At 38.7% G+C, this 12060-nt stretch overlaps 1 protein-coding gene across 1 annotated transcript; it reads right to left on the reverse strand.

Annotated features, from left to right (window-relative positions):
• Window positions 1-465: 465 nt before the first annotated feature.
• Window positions 466-7947, reverse strand: LOC109014487 (protein MAK16 homolog). Its single transcript, XM_018996979.2, has 9 exons — window positions 7684-7947; window positions 7441-7550; window positions 6856-6974; window positions 6668-6765; window positions 5952-6039; window positions 5735-5869; window positions 5493-5601; window positions 1767-1906; window positions 466-849 (listed from the first exon to the last, which is right to left on the reverse strand). Exons 1-9 carry the CDS (start codon window positions 7743-7745, stop codon window positions 805-807), a joined length of 906 nt encoding a protein of 301 aa, XP_018852524.1. The 5' UTR covers window positions 7746-7947; the 3' UTR covers window positions 466-804.
• Between the last annotated feature and the right edge of the window lie 4113 nt (window positions 7948-12060).

The following is a 12060-nucleotide window of genomic DNA, read 5'->3' on the forward strand; positions in this document are numbered from 1 at the left end:
CTTAAGAACACTGTGCCTGTTAGCTGAGATAAACAAGTTCTGTTTGATAGCCATAATGTCGTTGTGTCAATATGGCGTGGCAACATTGAGAGAGAGAGGAGAGATGCTGTTTGCCTCACTTTTCATTGGCATGTTCTTTTGAAAGTTTTAAGCCAACACGTAAGAGATCTTTTTCCAATAGTTACCAGTGAAGTATAGGTAAAGGGAGGATTAGATTTAAGTGCAGATTACTTAGAGCGTGAGTGCTTCGTAGACTATTCTGGACTGTCCTCGAATAGTCTTGCCTTCAAATTGGACTACATCTTATTTATTTACTTTATTTGTTTGAACAAATGACACCCCGTTTATCACACGGTACCGTAATCAGCACTCTGCAGACGTGCCACTCGCTCATTTTAAGGCTCATCTGCAAGTTTGCATTTTTAATCTTTCATTCAGGAATTATCAGAAAGAATGGAGCCAGCCTTCACATAACCTCGTGCGAGAACTCATGTCATTTCTGAGCAGCAGTAAACAGAATAATTGAGTCTTGAGGCCGTAGAGACTAGAAAAGGCCATGAAATTCCCTCTAGTACAGCCCCTTCTCCCAAAAATGAGAGAAAAGAAATCATGAGAAACTATTATCTATCTAATAAATAAAAAATTTCAACCGTGATCCAGAGATAGCTATCAAAATTTTATCCGCTATAGTAACTTTCCCTCTTTTCCCAGTGAGGTTTTAAACATACTCTACAAGCGAACAAGGGTATCTCTGCCATTTGCCGGTTTACAAGCATAACAAGTGAAGCAATATGCTTTAAACACTCAGTGGGCAGCCTTTTGACTTTCATCAGCATCTTCGTGCTCTACCTAACAAACAGAAACACAGTTGAAATATTTAGGATCCTGATGGTATAGCTACAAACAGAAATACGGAGTATTCAACTACTAATTATTTGTATTTAACGTGTCCCAGTTTCTGAGAAACAAAAAGCATATATTTGAGAGAGAGAGAGAGAGAGATTCTTCTCAAATGAGCATCGTCTAAAAATGGGGGAAAAATTCGACAGTTCAGATAATTATGAAGAAAATGCAATAGGATACCATAATCTTCCTCCACTGCATCCAATCTTTGATCTTATTGTCCATCCCCACCCCAATTTTCCTTCCTTTTTTTTTTTTTTTTTCCTTTTGATCAGAAAGTTTATTAAGCCAAGGGGGCAATGCCAAGATACAAAAGAGGACCACATCCACTTTTGATCAGGTAGAGCATCAAGTAAAGTTTTTACTTATAAAAAAAAGAGAGCATCAACTAAAGCAAGAAATAGAAAAGGAACCTAAGTGCCTCTATGAGGATTGCACAAGTTTGAGGAATGGTAGACTGCTGGGTGGGGACCCAACTATGTAGTTTTGGATGTTCAGAGCAACAAAATACAGCAAAGAAATCATCTAGCTGACTCCAACTATAGGAGAACCTGTTTACCAGAGCAACATGTATGCTAGCATTCTTATAAAAATCAGTTGCATATACGACTGTAAGTGCCAGCACAATCACCATAGTTTTAAGTGATGGTGCATGCTATAAGTTTACAGTGAAATTTAGCCATCCATACCAAACCAATTAAAGATGACACTATATTTGCATTAGTTAAACAACAAGAGGCTGTACATCTATACTGATAGAGAATTATTCGTATACAAACAGTTTCAAATTTGAATGAAAGACATGGCATATATATTTGAAAATGTAGCCCAATGTAAAAACACCAAATTTCATTGGCCATTACCTCAACAAGCACCCTCGCTCTCTTCTTCAATTTTGCACCAGGTTCATCTTTCTCAAAGTTTCTTAAACTTGAGGCTGCTTTCTTCCTCACTCTCTTGCCAGCAACTGGTTCAACCTTTTCATCATCTCCATCCATTTCAACTGCATCATTAAACTTTTTTTACTCATTTGAGACAGACAAACAGACACCAACGAATCCTCTCACACACTTTTCTTCCATTACTATATGCAGGCGCACACCTGAGAATTATCTGACACATGCTTTTTTCCAATGTTACACAATCACACTAAGAATTCTCTCGAGCAGTTTTATCCCATTATTTAACTTTTTTGTGACAAAGAACCTCGGAGACCATACACACAAAACATGTCTTTTACCTAGTTAAATCCCAAACTCATACAATGTGCCTGCATCACCCCAGGTAACTCATCTACTTTTCACCATGAGATGTGACCCCTAGAAATTGTTTGCGCCCAAGGGTTCAAACCTTGGATCTAAGGGGAGCATGCATACCCTCAAAACCAAGGCCCTTACCCACTTGAGTCAACCTCTAGGAGTTTCTCCCATTATTATATACAACAAATAACACAAAGCCCCATAACTTAGGGCTCATTTGGACACTTGTAGTATTTCATAATTCTGTGAATGGTAGTGAAATCGTTTGAGTTAAGATATTTTATTGGGTTTTGGAAACTGAGAGAAAAAAGTTGACTAAAAATATTATAAAGTGAAAAAATTGTTTGAATATAAATTTTTAATAATATTTTGTTTTATAGGTAATCAAGATATTTTATTCATAGAACTAGGCTAAGCCCAAGTACACAGAGTGTATACATGAAAAAAAACCTAATTAGAGTTTACAATCGAAAAAAGAAGATCATGGACATTTAGCCCATTACAAAAATAGCCTCCGCCCATAAGAATAAAGTTTTAAAAAAGAAAACTTTAAGCTCATCCATTGTTCTCTCACGATCTTCGAAACTTCTATCATTTATCTCCCACCAAATGCACCAACACATTGCTTATAGGAACCATTTTCCAAATCGCTACCACTTGTGAGTTGCCTCGAAGGCCTCTCCAACTTGCAAGGAAATCCACCAGTCTAAGAGGCATGACCCATAACAATCCAGTTCTCGCGAAAAAAGCATCCCACATGGTCCTAGCCACCTAGCAGTATAAAAACAAATGATCTACTGACTGATTCACCATTTCTTACACATACAAAACCAGTTCAACACCATTACTTGACATTTCCTTAAGTTATGTATGGTGAGGATCTTGTCCAGAGATGTTGTCCATACGAAAAAAAACTGCTTTTGAAAGAGCTTTCGCCTGATGCTCTTCCAAGGGAATATAGTCATTCTAGGGCTCGTTAGAACTTGGTAAAATGATTTGACCGTGAATTTACCTTTCTTGGAGGGACTCCAACTCATCTTATTTGTGGTACCTCTTTTCATGCTTATAGAATACAATGCCTTATAGAACTTTGTGATAATCTCCATCTTCCAATCATGGGCTTCCCTAATGAATTCTACATTCCATTAAGGGGAGTCACTAGAAAAGACCAAGAGATCGACTACCATTGCATCCTTTTCTTGTGCGATCTCAAAAATGGCAGGGAAGGTGTCTTGTAGGCTACATTCACTCCACCATTTGTCATACCAAAATCTGACACGAGAGTCGCCACCCACCACAATGTGTTCATGTCTTCAGAAGAACTCCAAGTGTCTCCTAATGTATTTCCACAATCCCACCCCATATATGCCACGTACCTTATTCGAACATCATCCTCCCCAAGCCTCCCCAAACTGTGAATCTATAACAGACTTCCATAGAGCCCCCATTTCGTTTTGGTACCTCCACAACCATTTACCCAACAAGGTTTGGTAGAATTTCGTCGAGTTACGAATCTCCAAGCCACCCTCAGAAATTGGGGTACATACAAGTGACCAATTAACCAAATGAAATTTGAACTCTTCCCTCAATCGGCTCCATAAGAGGTCCCGTTATAGCTTCTCTATACGGTTGGCAATGTTTATGGGGAGTGGGAGTAAGGACAAAAAATATGTGGATAAATTAAAAAGTGTTTTTAATCAAATTAAGTCTACCACATTTAGACAAGTATAACTTCTTCCAAGAAGCCAATCTGCTCTCCACCTTTTCAACCACGTTGGTCCAAATCCTTTCTGATTTAAAGGAAGCACCCAATGGTAAGCCAAGATATTTCAGGGGTAAAGATGAGACCTTACATCCCAATATAGAGGCTAAAGTCTCTGCGTCAAGAACATCCCCCATTGGCAACAATACAGACTTTGAGAGATTAATTCTCAAACCCGAGCCAGCTTCAAAGATAAGAAGTAGAGCACTCAAAGATTGGATATGCCCGATATTTGCTCCACAGAAGATAAGGGTGTCGTCAGCAAAAAGCAAGTGAGAAATATCCATGAAACCATAATCTCCATTCCTTGCCTAAAAACCAATGATAAAGCCACCTTCCACAAGACCCACAATCATCTTACTAAGAGCTTCCATGACGAATAAAAATATAAAAGGAGAGAGCAGGTCTCCCTGTCTCAAATCACGGGATGAGTCAAAGAAACCCACCGGAGAGCCATTCACCAAGATAGAGAATCGAACTTTAGAGATGCAAAACTCTACCCATTTCTGTCATTTTTTCCCAAAACCACATCGTAAAAGTAAATAAATAAGAACTTCCAGTTGACGTAATCATGGGCTTTCTTCAAGTCTAATTTGCAAAGTAACTCGGGTTCTCTAGATTTAAGTCGTCCATCCAAAACCTCATTTGCAATTAAAATTGAATCTAGCATTTGTCTACCTTTGGCAAAAGTGTTTTGCAGCTTCGAGATTACCTTTTCCATCATCGTCCTCAATCAATTCACTCACACTTTTGAGAGGATCTTGTAAATCCCATTAACAAGGCTAATGGGGCAGTAGTCTCTAACATCCATAGATCCCATCTTTTTGGGGATGAGTGCCTGGAAAGTAGCATTAAGGCTTTTTTCAAAGCTGGCATTAGTATGAAAATCTTGAAAGACCCACATCAAGTCTCCCTTAATCACTTCCCAACAAGCTTGGAAGAAGCCCATGGTAAAACCGTTAGGGCCTGGAGCCTTGTCGCTAGTCATGCCATGGATTACTTGAAAAAATTGAATTGATTTTTGTGTTTTGTGTTTTGTTTTGAAGTTTGTAAAAGTTTTATTGGTTTTTGTGTTTGGATAATGATTAGATAAAAAAATTAAAGATTTGAAATTGAAAAGTATTTTGTGTTTAAGTGATGTTTGGGAAGGAAATTACGAGGAAGTTTGAGAATTTCATGTCGCATCTGTGTCCAAACGTCCCCTTAAACTTTAATTGTAACACTAAAATAGGACGGCCTACTTAGCACAAGTAATTACTCCATCTAGTCTAATTTAAATGCTTGATTGAAATGGCATGATTATTAATATCAATAACAATATAGCAATCTTCCTAATATGTCTTTTCCAATTCAAATGTATTGCTTTCCTTTTTAGGACAACCAAAAACATATGTTTACCTTATAAAAGTGGATAGTAGGGAGCATATGAACTATATGTGCAGCCAAGACAAGAACAATGTAAACTTATAAGCAATTTTTAAGGAGATCTAGTCCATACAAAGTATCTATACAAAGTATCTAGTGACAGCTTCTACTTTTTGATAAGTAGTATCTAGTGACAGCTTTACCCTTATCATAATCCGCATGAGACTGGGAAATTGCAAGACCATCAAAATCTTCTATATCATCTTCCTCTTCAAGTTCATCATAACCCTCAACATATTCTATCTCTGGTTCCTGCCATTCCAAGAAAAAAATGAAAGGGCACTTAATTATCTAGGAGTAACATCTTCAGTGACCACAATAGTAAATCGTTAATATTCAAAATGATAATTAAGAAGCTCAACAAAAAAGGATTTTACAAATATACCATCTCGTCTTTATCTTCGCTAGCAGCCTGCCCCTCTTCTATATCAAGAACTTTGTTGTATTCCTTAACAGGATAGTTATATATGTCACCATAAACTCCTTGCTGAAGGCGTTCTAATAGTTCTTTTTCAATGCTCTGCAGAAAAACTAGAGTCTAAATGAGAGCTGTAAAGACATATACAGTCAATGTACACCAGTAGCAAGAGCTCATATATAACCTTATCCAATGCTGCTGCCCTTTCGGCCTTTTCCTCTCTTCTAGCCTCTCTTTTCTTTTCCTTCCTCGGTGTTGTCATAATTTTCTCCCTGTTTAGCAACAGAAGCAATTTGCAATATTACAAAACCCGTTAATAAGGAATGACACTATTTGACAAAGAAATATTACAACTAGACCCCTTTCAGTATCAGAACACCTAGTCCAAGGGTTGCCAATTCTTAGCACAAGACTTACAAAGCAATTAACTTTTTATTCCATTGCCCTGTTTTTCTTTTTGTAAACAATAAATATCAGTGATAGACTTTCTCACTCATAAAATCCAGCCCTCACTTCAATGAAACTAGTTGATTAGAAGAAAGACTTTCTCACTCAATGAAACTAGTTCACTCATATCAGTGATAGACTTTCTCACTCATAAATATCAGTGATAGACTTTCTCACCTCCTAACTACAGGCACAAATTTAGATCTATTCCAATCCTGATTTGTCTATGAAACTAGTTGATTAGAAGAAAGAAGTTGGCTTCATTAGATTAGCAAAGATTTAGACATTAGATCAGTAAGTCATTGTTATCATAACTGTATAACTCCAATAAGTTGAGAACTAAACAAGTAGGCCATAAAAGACAACTTTGTACCTTACAAAACGTTATTGTAACATGAGTAAGCATTTCTTGCAGCAAAATGAAAAAGATTGCAAGCATGAGAAGAAATAAACCTTGTTTTCAAAGCAAGTTTCCTCATGCGTATCCGCATTTGAGTCATCTTGGTCAACCGCTGCTTTGTTTTGTGTACAAGGAACTTAGGCCAATACATCTGTCAAGTTGAAAAGGTAGGGTAAATTAACCTATATCAAAATCACATCAAATAATAGAAAATTTTCAAAAACAATCTAATTTCCAATACCATATGTTTGTCTATTATCTCAAGTGCCTTCTCATAATTTCTGGGCAATTTCAGTCTCTCCCACAATTTGTTTGGCATGTGAGCTCTTTCTATAGTTTTCATATAAAGATAGAAGACTCCTGCAGCAGACCAAGACAGCAATATAAAAAAAACAACACTCGTTGTCATTGATTAATATACAAACACGTTATTTGACGTAAAGCATCAAGTTAATGACAGCCGCATATGAACAACAAAGGTAAAAAGCCTAACATCCACTAAAATTAACTAAAATTCCATATTGTAGCATATTTTTCCAATGTCCTCAGCTTACGCAAAGAAGCTACAAGGCTGAACCCTACCAACCCAAACAAATGTATTTTGTCCAAGTGGGTGGATATTTCTGCTTTTCCAAGGCCCATAACAAATATAAGACTCAATAAGTCAGTTCCTTTCTCTACCTGATTATTCTCATAGACCATAGTGAGCAACATTTCAATGATTAGAATGCATACCTGTGAAGATCACAAGAAAAAGGAGGGGGGGAACTGGCAGGTCCAATCCATTGAAAAAGTAGAAGGGTAAGAAAAAAAGAGTGAAAATTACCGTCATGGTCGCGAATGGTGGCATAGCGACTATTGGCGAGAGGGCAGGAGCTCCGGTTACAAATCCCGGTCACGTTATAGGGATTTCTACAGAAATTCCCAGTGGCAATTCTACAAGACCACAAACCGAACAAAATTGAAAACCCACAGCGATATTAACAGCCACAATAAACAAAAGCGAAGGAAGAACATTGGCATATCATTATAGAAGATGATATATTATTTGAGCATAAGAAAGACTTACTTGGCCATGAAACTGCAGTGGTTGTGCCTGATTACCTGCCATATCACCTCGTCGTGCTGCATCCTTAACCAGACTTTTCAGTTTTACTTTACAGCCAATTGGACTCTTCGGACGAAAACGTAATGACATAAGACGGGGAAGTTGGTGTTAGGGTTTTAGGACAGGTGGGGAAGTGGGTGTTAATGACTTGGGAGCTGCCGAGCTGGGGCTTCAAAGAGGCATGGAATAGGGTTAGATCACTGTTCCTCAGTTGAAGTCGGTCCCAGCGTGTCACACCGGACTCGTGGTAAATACTTTTAATTGGAAATTGACGAAATATAAAATTTAGTTTGCTTTTAAGATTAAAACTTAAAATTTTAAAAACACATCATCTCATCATTATAACTTTTCTACATTTCCACACAAAATAAAATAAGTAATTCAACTTTTTCAAATCTCAAAACAAAAATAATATTAAAAAATATATTCTAATAATTTTATTCAACTTTTTAACTTTAATCACAACTCATTTCTGAAAACAAACGAGACCTAAACAACAATCTTCTTATGTATTGTTAGCGTCTCATTCCAAGATACTTATGCTGATCACAAAAAAATCCTTATCTATGTCTTTCCTAGAGGGAGGCTGAGGTGAAGTTTGGGGGGCTACACTTTTCCTAATGGAATTGTGGTGGGACGAGGGCACATACGCAACAAAAGAGTGGTTACGTAGTAGTGAGGGAGAAGAGCAAGGTGCGGCACGGAGGAGCAAAGTTCTTTGAGCTGCTTTGGCACGGAGGAAACTGCAAAGGTAGTCTCAGGTGTGAAGGCGATGAAGAGACTTTCGTGATGAATGACTTAGAGGAACAATGGGGGAGGTTTTGTCCAACAGAGGAGGAAAGGGAAGCTATAACCATTGATGATGCTGTCAATGAGGAAATATGGCTCAAAGGTGACTGTAGCTTAGTAGGAAAGCTATGTCTGGAAAGGAATATCGGCAAGGTGGTATTGAGGATACAATGAAGAAAGTCTGGAGAGTTAGTAAACTTGCTAAGTTTGTTGAGATAGGTGGTAACTTGTTCATCATAACTTTTGCTAACCAAGCAGACAAGCAGCATGTTTGGAGTGGAAGACCATGGCTATTTGATTCACATCTGCTAGCCTTGAAGCTATTTGATGAATACACGCCCCCGTAGAGAATGAGGTTTGAGAATGAAAGTTTCCGGGTCCAAATGCATAGCATGCCCCCGCTTGCATGAATGAAGAACATGGAAAATAGATAGGAAAAACAATAGGAAGAGTAGAAGAGGTGGATGTGAAAGAGGATGGGAGTGGGTGGCGCAAGTTTCTAAGGGTCCTTATTAATATTGATCTTATGAAACCTTTGGCCAGAGGTAGGACAATCACGATGAAAGGTGAAAAGTTGTGGATCCTTGTTAAATATGAAAAGTTGTCCAGAATCTGCTTTGAATGTGGCTGCTTAATGCATGGTACAGAGGGATGTGCAGGGAAGGTGGGTGAGAAGATGCAGTATGGAGTGTGGCTAAGGGCCGAAACAAAAATGGGGTCTAAGTCGAAAATCAAAGAAGGTGGTTTAGATAGCACGTAGAGAGTGAGGGAGCTGGTTGGGAAATGGTAGACCAGAATAAGGCAGGGGGAGTGGATACTAAGAAGATTGAGGGAGAGCCAAACAATGAAGAGTTGTTAAATGTTAGGGAGAGTTTAGAGATTGTAGGCAGGGGAGAGGAAGAGAGCAATGAAGGAGGGAGTAGTTACAATGAAGGCAGAACTGTAAAGGGAATGGATGGGGTAGATGGAAGGTTGGTGGAAGCAAGTGGGGAAGATAGGTATTTGGAGTTAGAGGCAACTCTGAAAACAGTCACAACTAATAAGGGCAGGAAAATGATTAACACTCAGATGAAGGGAGGGTGGAAAAGGAGAGAGAGAGAGAGAGAGAGAGAGAGAGAGAAAGGGGAGGGAGTAGTTACAATGAAGGCAGAACTGTAAAGGGAATGGAAGGGGTAGATGGAAGGTTGGTGGAAGCAAGTGGGGAAGATAGGTATTTGGAGTTAGAGGCAACTCTGAAAACAGTCACAACTGATAAGGGCATGAAAATGATTAACACTCAGATGAAGGGAGGGTGGAAAAGGAGAGAGAGAGAGAGAGAAAGGGGAGGACACAAACAAGGGTGGAGGGTGTATCACCCAAAAAAGAAGGAAGAAATAGGAGATGAGGGGAGAAACAATGTTAAAGAAGATCAAAAAAGGGAAGCTGTGCAGTGAAGGAATAAAGGACAACTCTCAACAACTATTGGCGGAGGTTGGTTACCAGCCCTGCCAATCTCAATGAAAATCTTAAGTTGGAACTGCTGAGGGCTTGGGAACCCTCGGACAGTTCAAGATCTTTACCAAATGGTGGAGGAGAAGAAACCCGATATAGTTTTCTTAATGGAAACTAGACTAAAAGTTGTCAAGTGTAATGGTTTGAAGAAGAGACTCAAGTGTGAAGGATGCTTTGTGGTAGAACCAGTGGCTCAAAAAGGGGGTTTAGCACTTTTATAGAGCAGTAGTTTAATACCCGAGTCCTACTACGTAGGTCCTTACGTCATTTTATTAATTCCTTAAGTTAAATATTTTGAGATAAATATTTTTATTACTTTCAATTATTTTATTTTAAGATGAGTATGCTTTTTTTAAAAAAATATAATTTATTAAAATAAATCAAGGGTATTATTTTTTTAGACTTTGAAATATTTTCTTTTAAGCTCTTTAATTTTATTTATTTAAGAAATGACCCAATTAATCTCTACCATTGGATTGGTAGGTGAAATGTAACCTTGAGGTGGATAGATCTCCACCATCCATCTTCCAAACTTATGTGATAAGCTTTGACTAAGCAAAGGTTCCTCCCATCCATTTTCACCCGTAGGCTTTCAAGATAAGCCACAAAATCATTTTCTTTCCTCTGACCCATAAGCTTATTAAGGAAGCTATTGCACCCATCGGTCAAGGCAAGTCAAAAAGAGAGAAGAGAAAAACTAAAAACTAATCTTCAAGCATTCTACACTTACCCGTTGATCTACACCCAAGCAAAATAGAAAACTTCATCTTCCTCTCCAAGCAAGCAATAGCCAACCTTCACCTATTTCCTTCCTCTTCTCTTTCCATCTTCAATAAAAGCAAGTTCATCTCATCTTGTAACAACCCGGTCCTAAGATTAGGCCATAAGATAAGTTTTAGTATTTTTCTTATAACTATAAATATTTTATTATTATTATTATTTTATCAGATTTTACTAGAGTTTTAGTTTGAATTTAAATATCATTTCTTCCTATCCCAACCCGTAAGCAACAACCTCATACTCATCCTTATTCCCTATGTTGATAATTTCGAATCCTATTAGGAGACAAACTCGTATGAGAAAACCCTACCATAGTTTTTCCTCTATAAAAGCTCACAAAGCCTCTGCATTAAGTATAACACAAAAACAACAGACCTTCCCTTTTTCCATGCACGTCAAAATAGAGCACCCAATATGTCGTGCCGCGAACCACCATCAACCACGTTCCTCCGCGGCGACTCCAAGCTGCCCAGAACACGTCGACGCCACCACCGGCCACCTTAGAGGACATCGGACCACCCTCAGCCGCCAAAGCACGCCGCAACAGCCACGAACGCGAAGCCGAAGTCTCTGCTTCTCTTAAACCCATAGACAAGCACCACGCAACTTCCCTCCCAACAACCAACAGCCATCTAAACGGACCACCTCCCACACCACCACAGAAAACGCCGGCCAACCTAACCCCGTCGCACCCACACCCATTCCGGTTGGCCTACGACCCTCAGCCACCCAGCTCAGCACGTGCTCCTCCCTCTCTCTCGGTTGCACTGCCGCATGGTTCACTTTCTTCGGCGTCGCACCACCACAGACGAGCTTCCAGTCACACCGTTGACCATTTCCAGTCGCCCAGAGTCGCCGAGTCAGCCTCTCTCCCTCGGTGAGTTTCGGACCAGCGCAAGACCCCGTTCTCTCTCTCAAATTCTCTGTTTTTGGTTTAGCCGTGTGTTATGTTTCTAGAAGAACCCTTAGTTTTCTTGATGGGCCGTTGGGCCCTAGGCCCTTATGTGCATACGTATGATGGGCTATTTCTTTTGTTTGGGCTCATGTAGTAATGTTTTTATGGGCTAGAATTTGCAACTATTTCAGATTTTAATAATCTTTAATGGACTTGTATTTTAATTTGAGTTTATCCTATTTCATTTCAATAATTGTTTTAATGATTTTTATTGAGTTTAGTATTCCTAGTGGAGTTTATTTTTATTAAATAAATATATTAGTCATGAGCTCATTTTTATACGAAAATAGTTAAAGGAATTGAAAGGTAATTTAAATTAGATC

Source organism: Juglans regia, chromosome 13 (genome assembly GCF_001411555.2).
Source record: "Juglans regia cultivar Chandler chromosome 13, Walnut 2.0, whole genome shotgun sequence".
Classification (NCBI taxonomy): Eukaryota; Viridiplantae; Streptophyta; class Magnoliopsida; order Fagales; family Juglandaceae; genus Juglans; species Juglans regia.

Bases quoted from the DNA above. Each gene is read 5' to 3' on its own strand.
- LOC109014487 (XM_018996979.2), bottom strand. From the start codon at position 7,745: ATGCAGCACGACGAGGTGATATGGCAGGTAATCAGGCACAACCACTGC. The intron at 6,040-6,667 runs GTTTATTTCTTC...GTTGCTAAACAG, and splicing joins AAACTTGCTTTGAAAACAAG to GGAGAAAATTATGACAACAC. The intron at 5,602-5,734 runs GTATATTTGTAA...TTGGAATGGCAG, and splicing joins GCGAAGATAAAGACGAGATG to GAACCAGAGATAGAATATGT.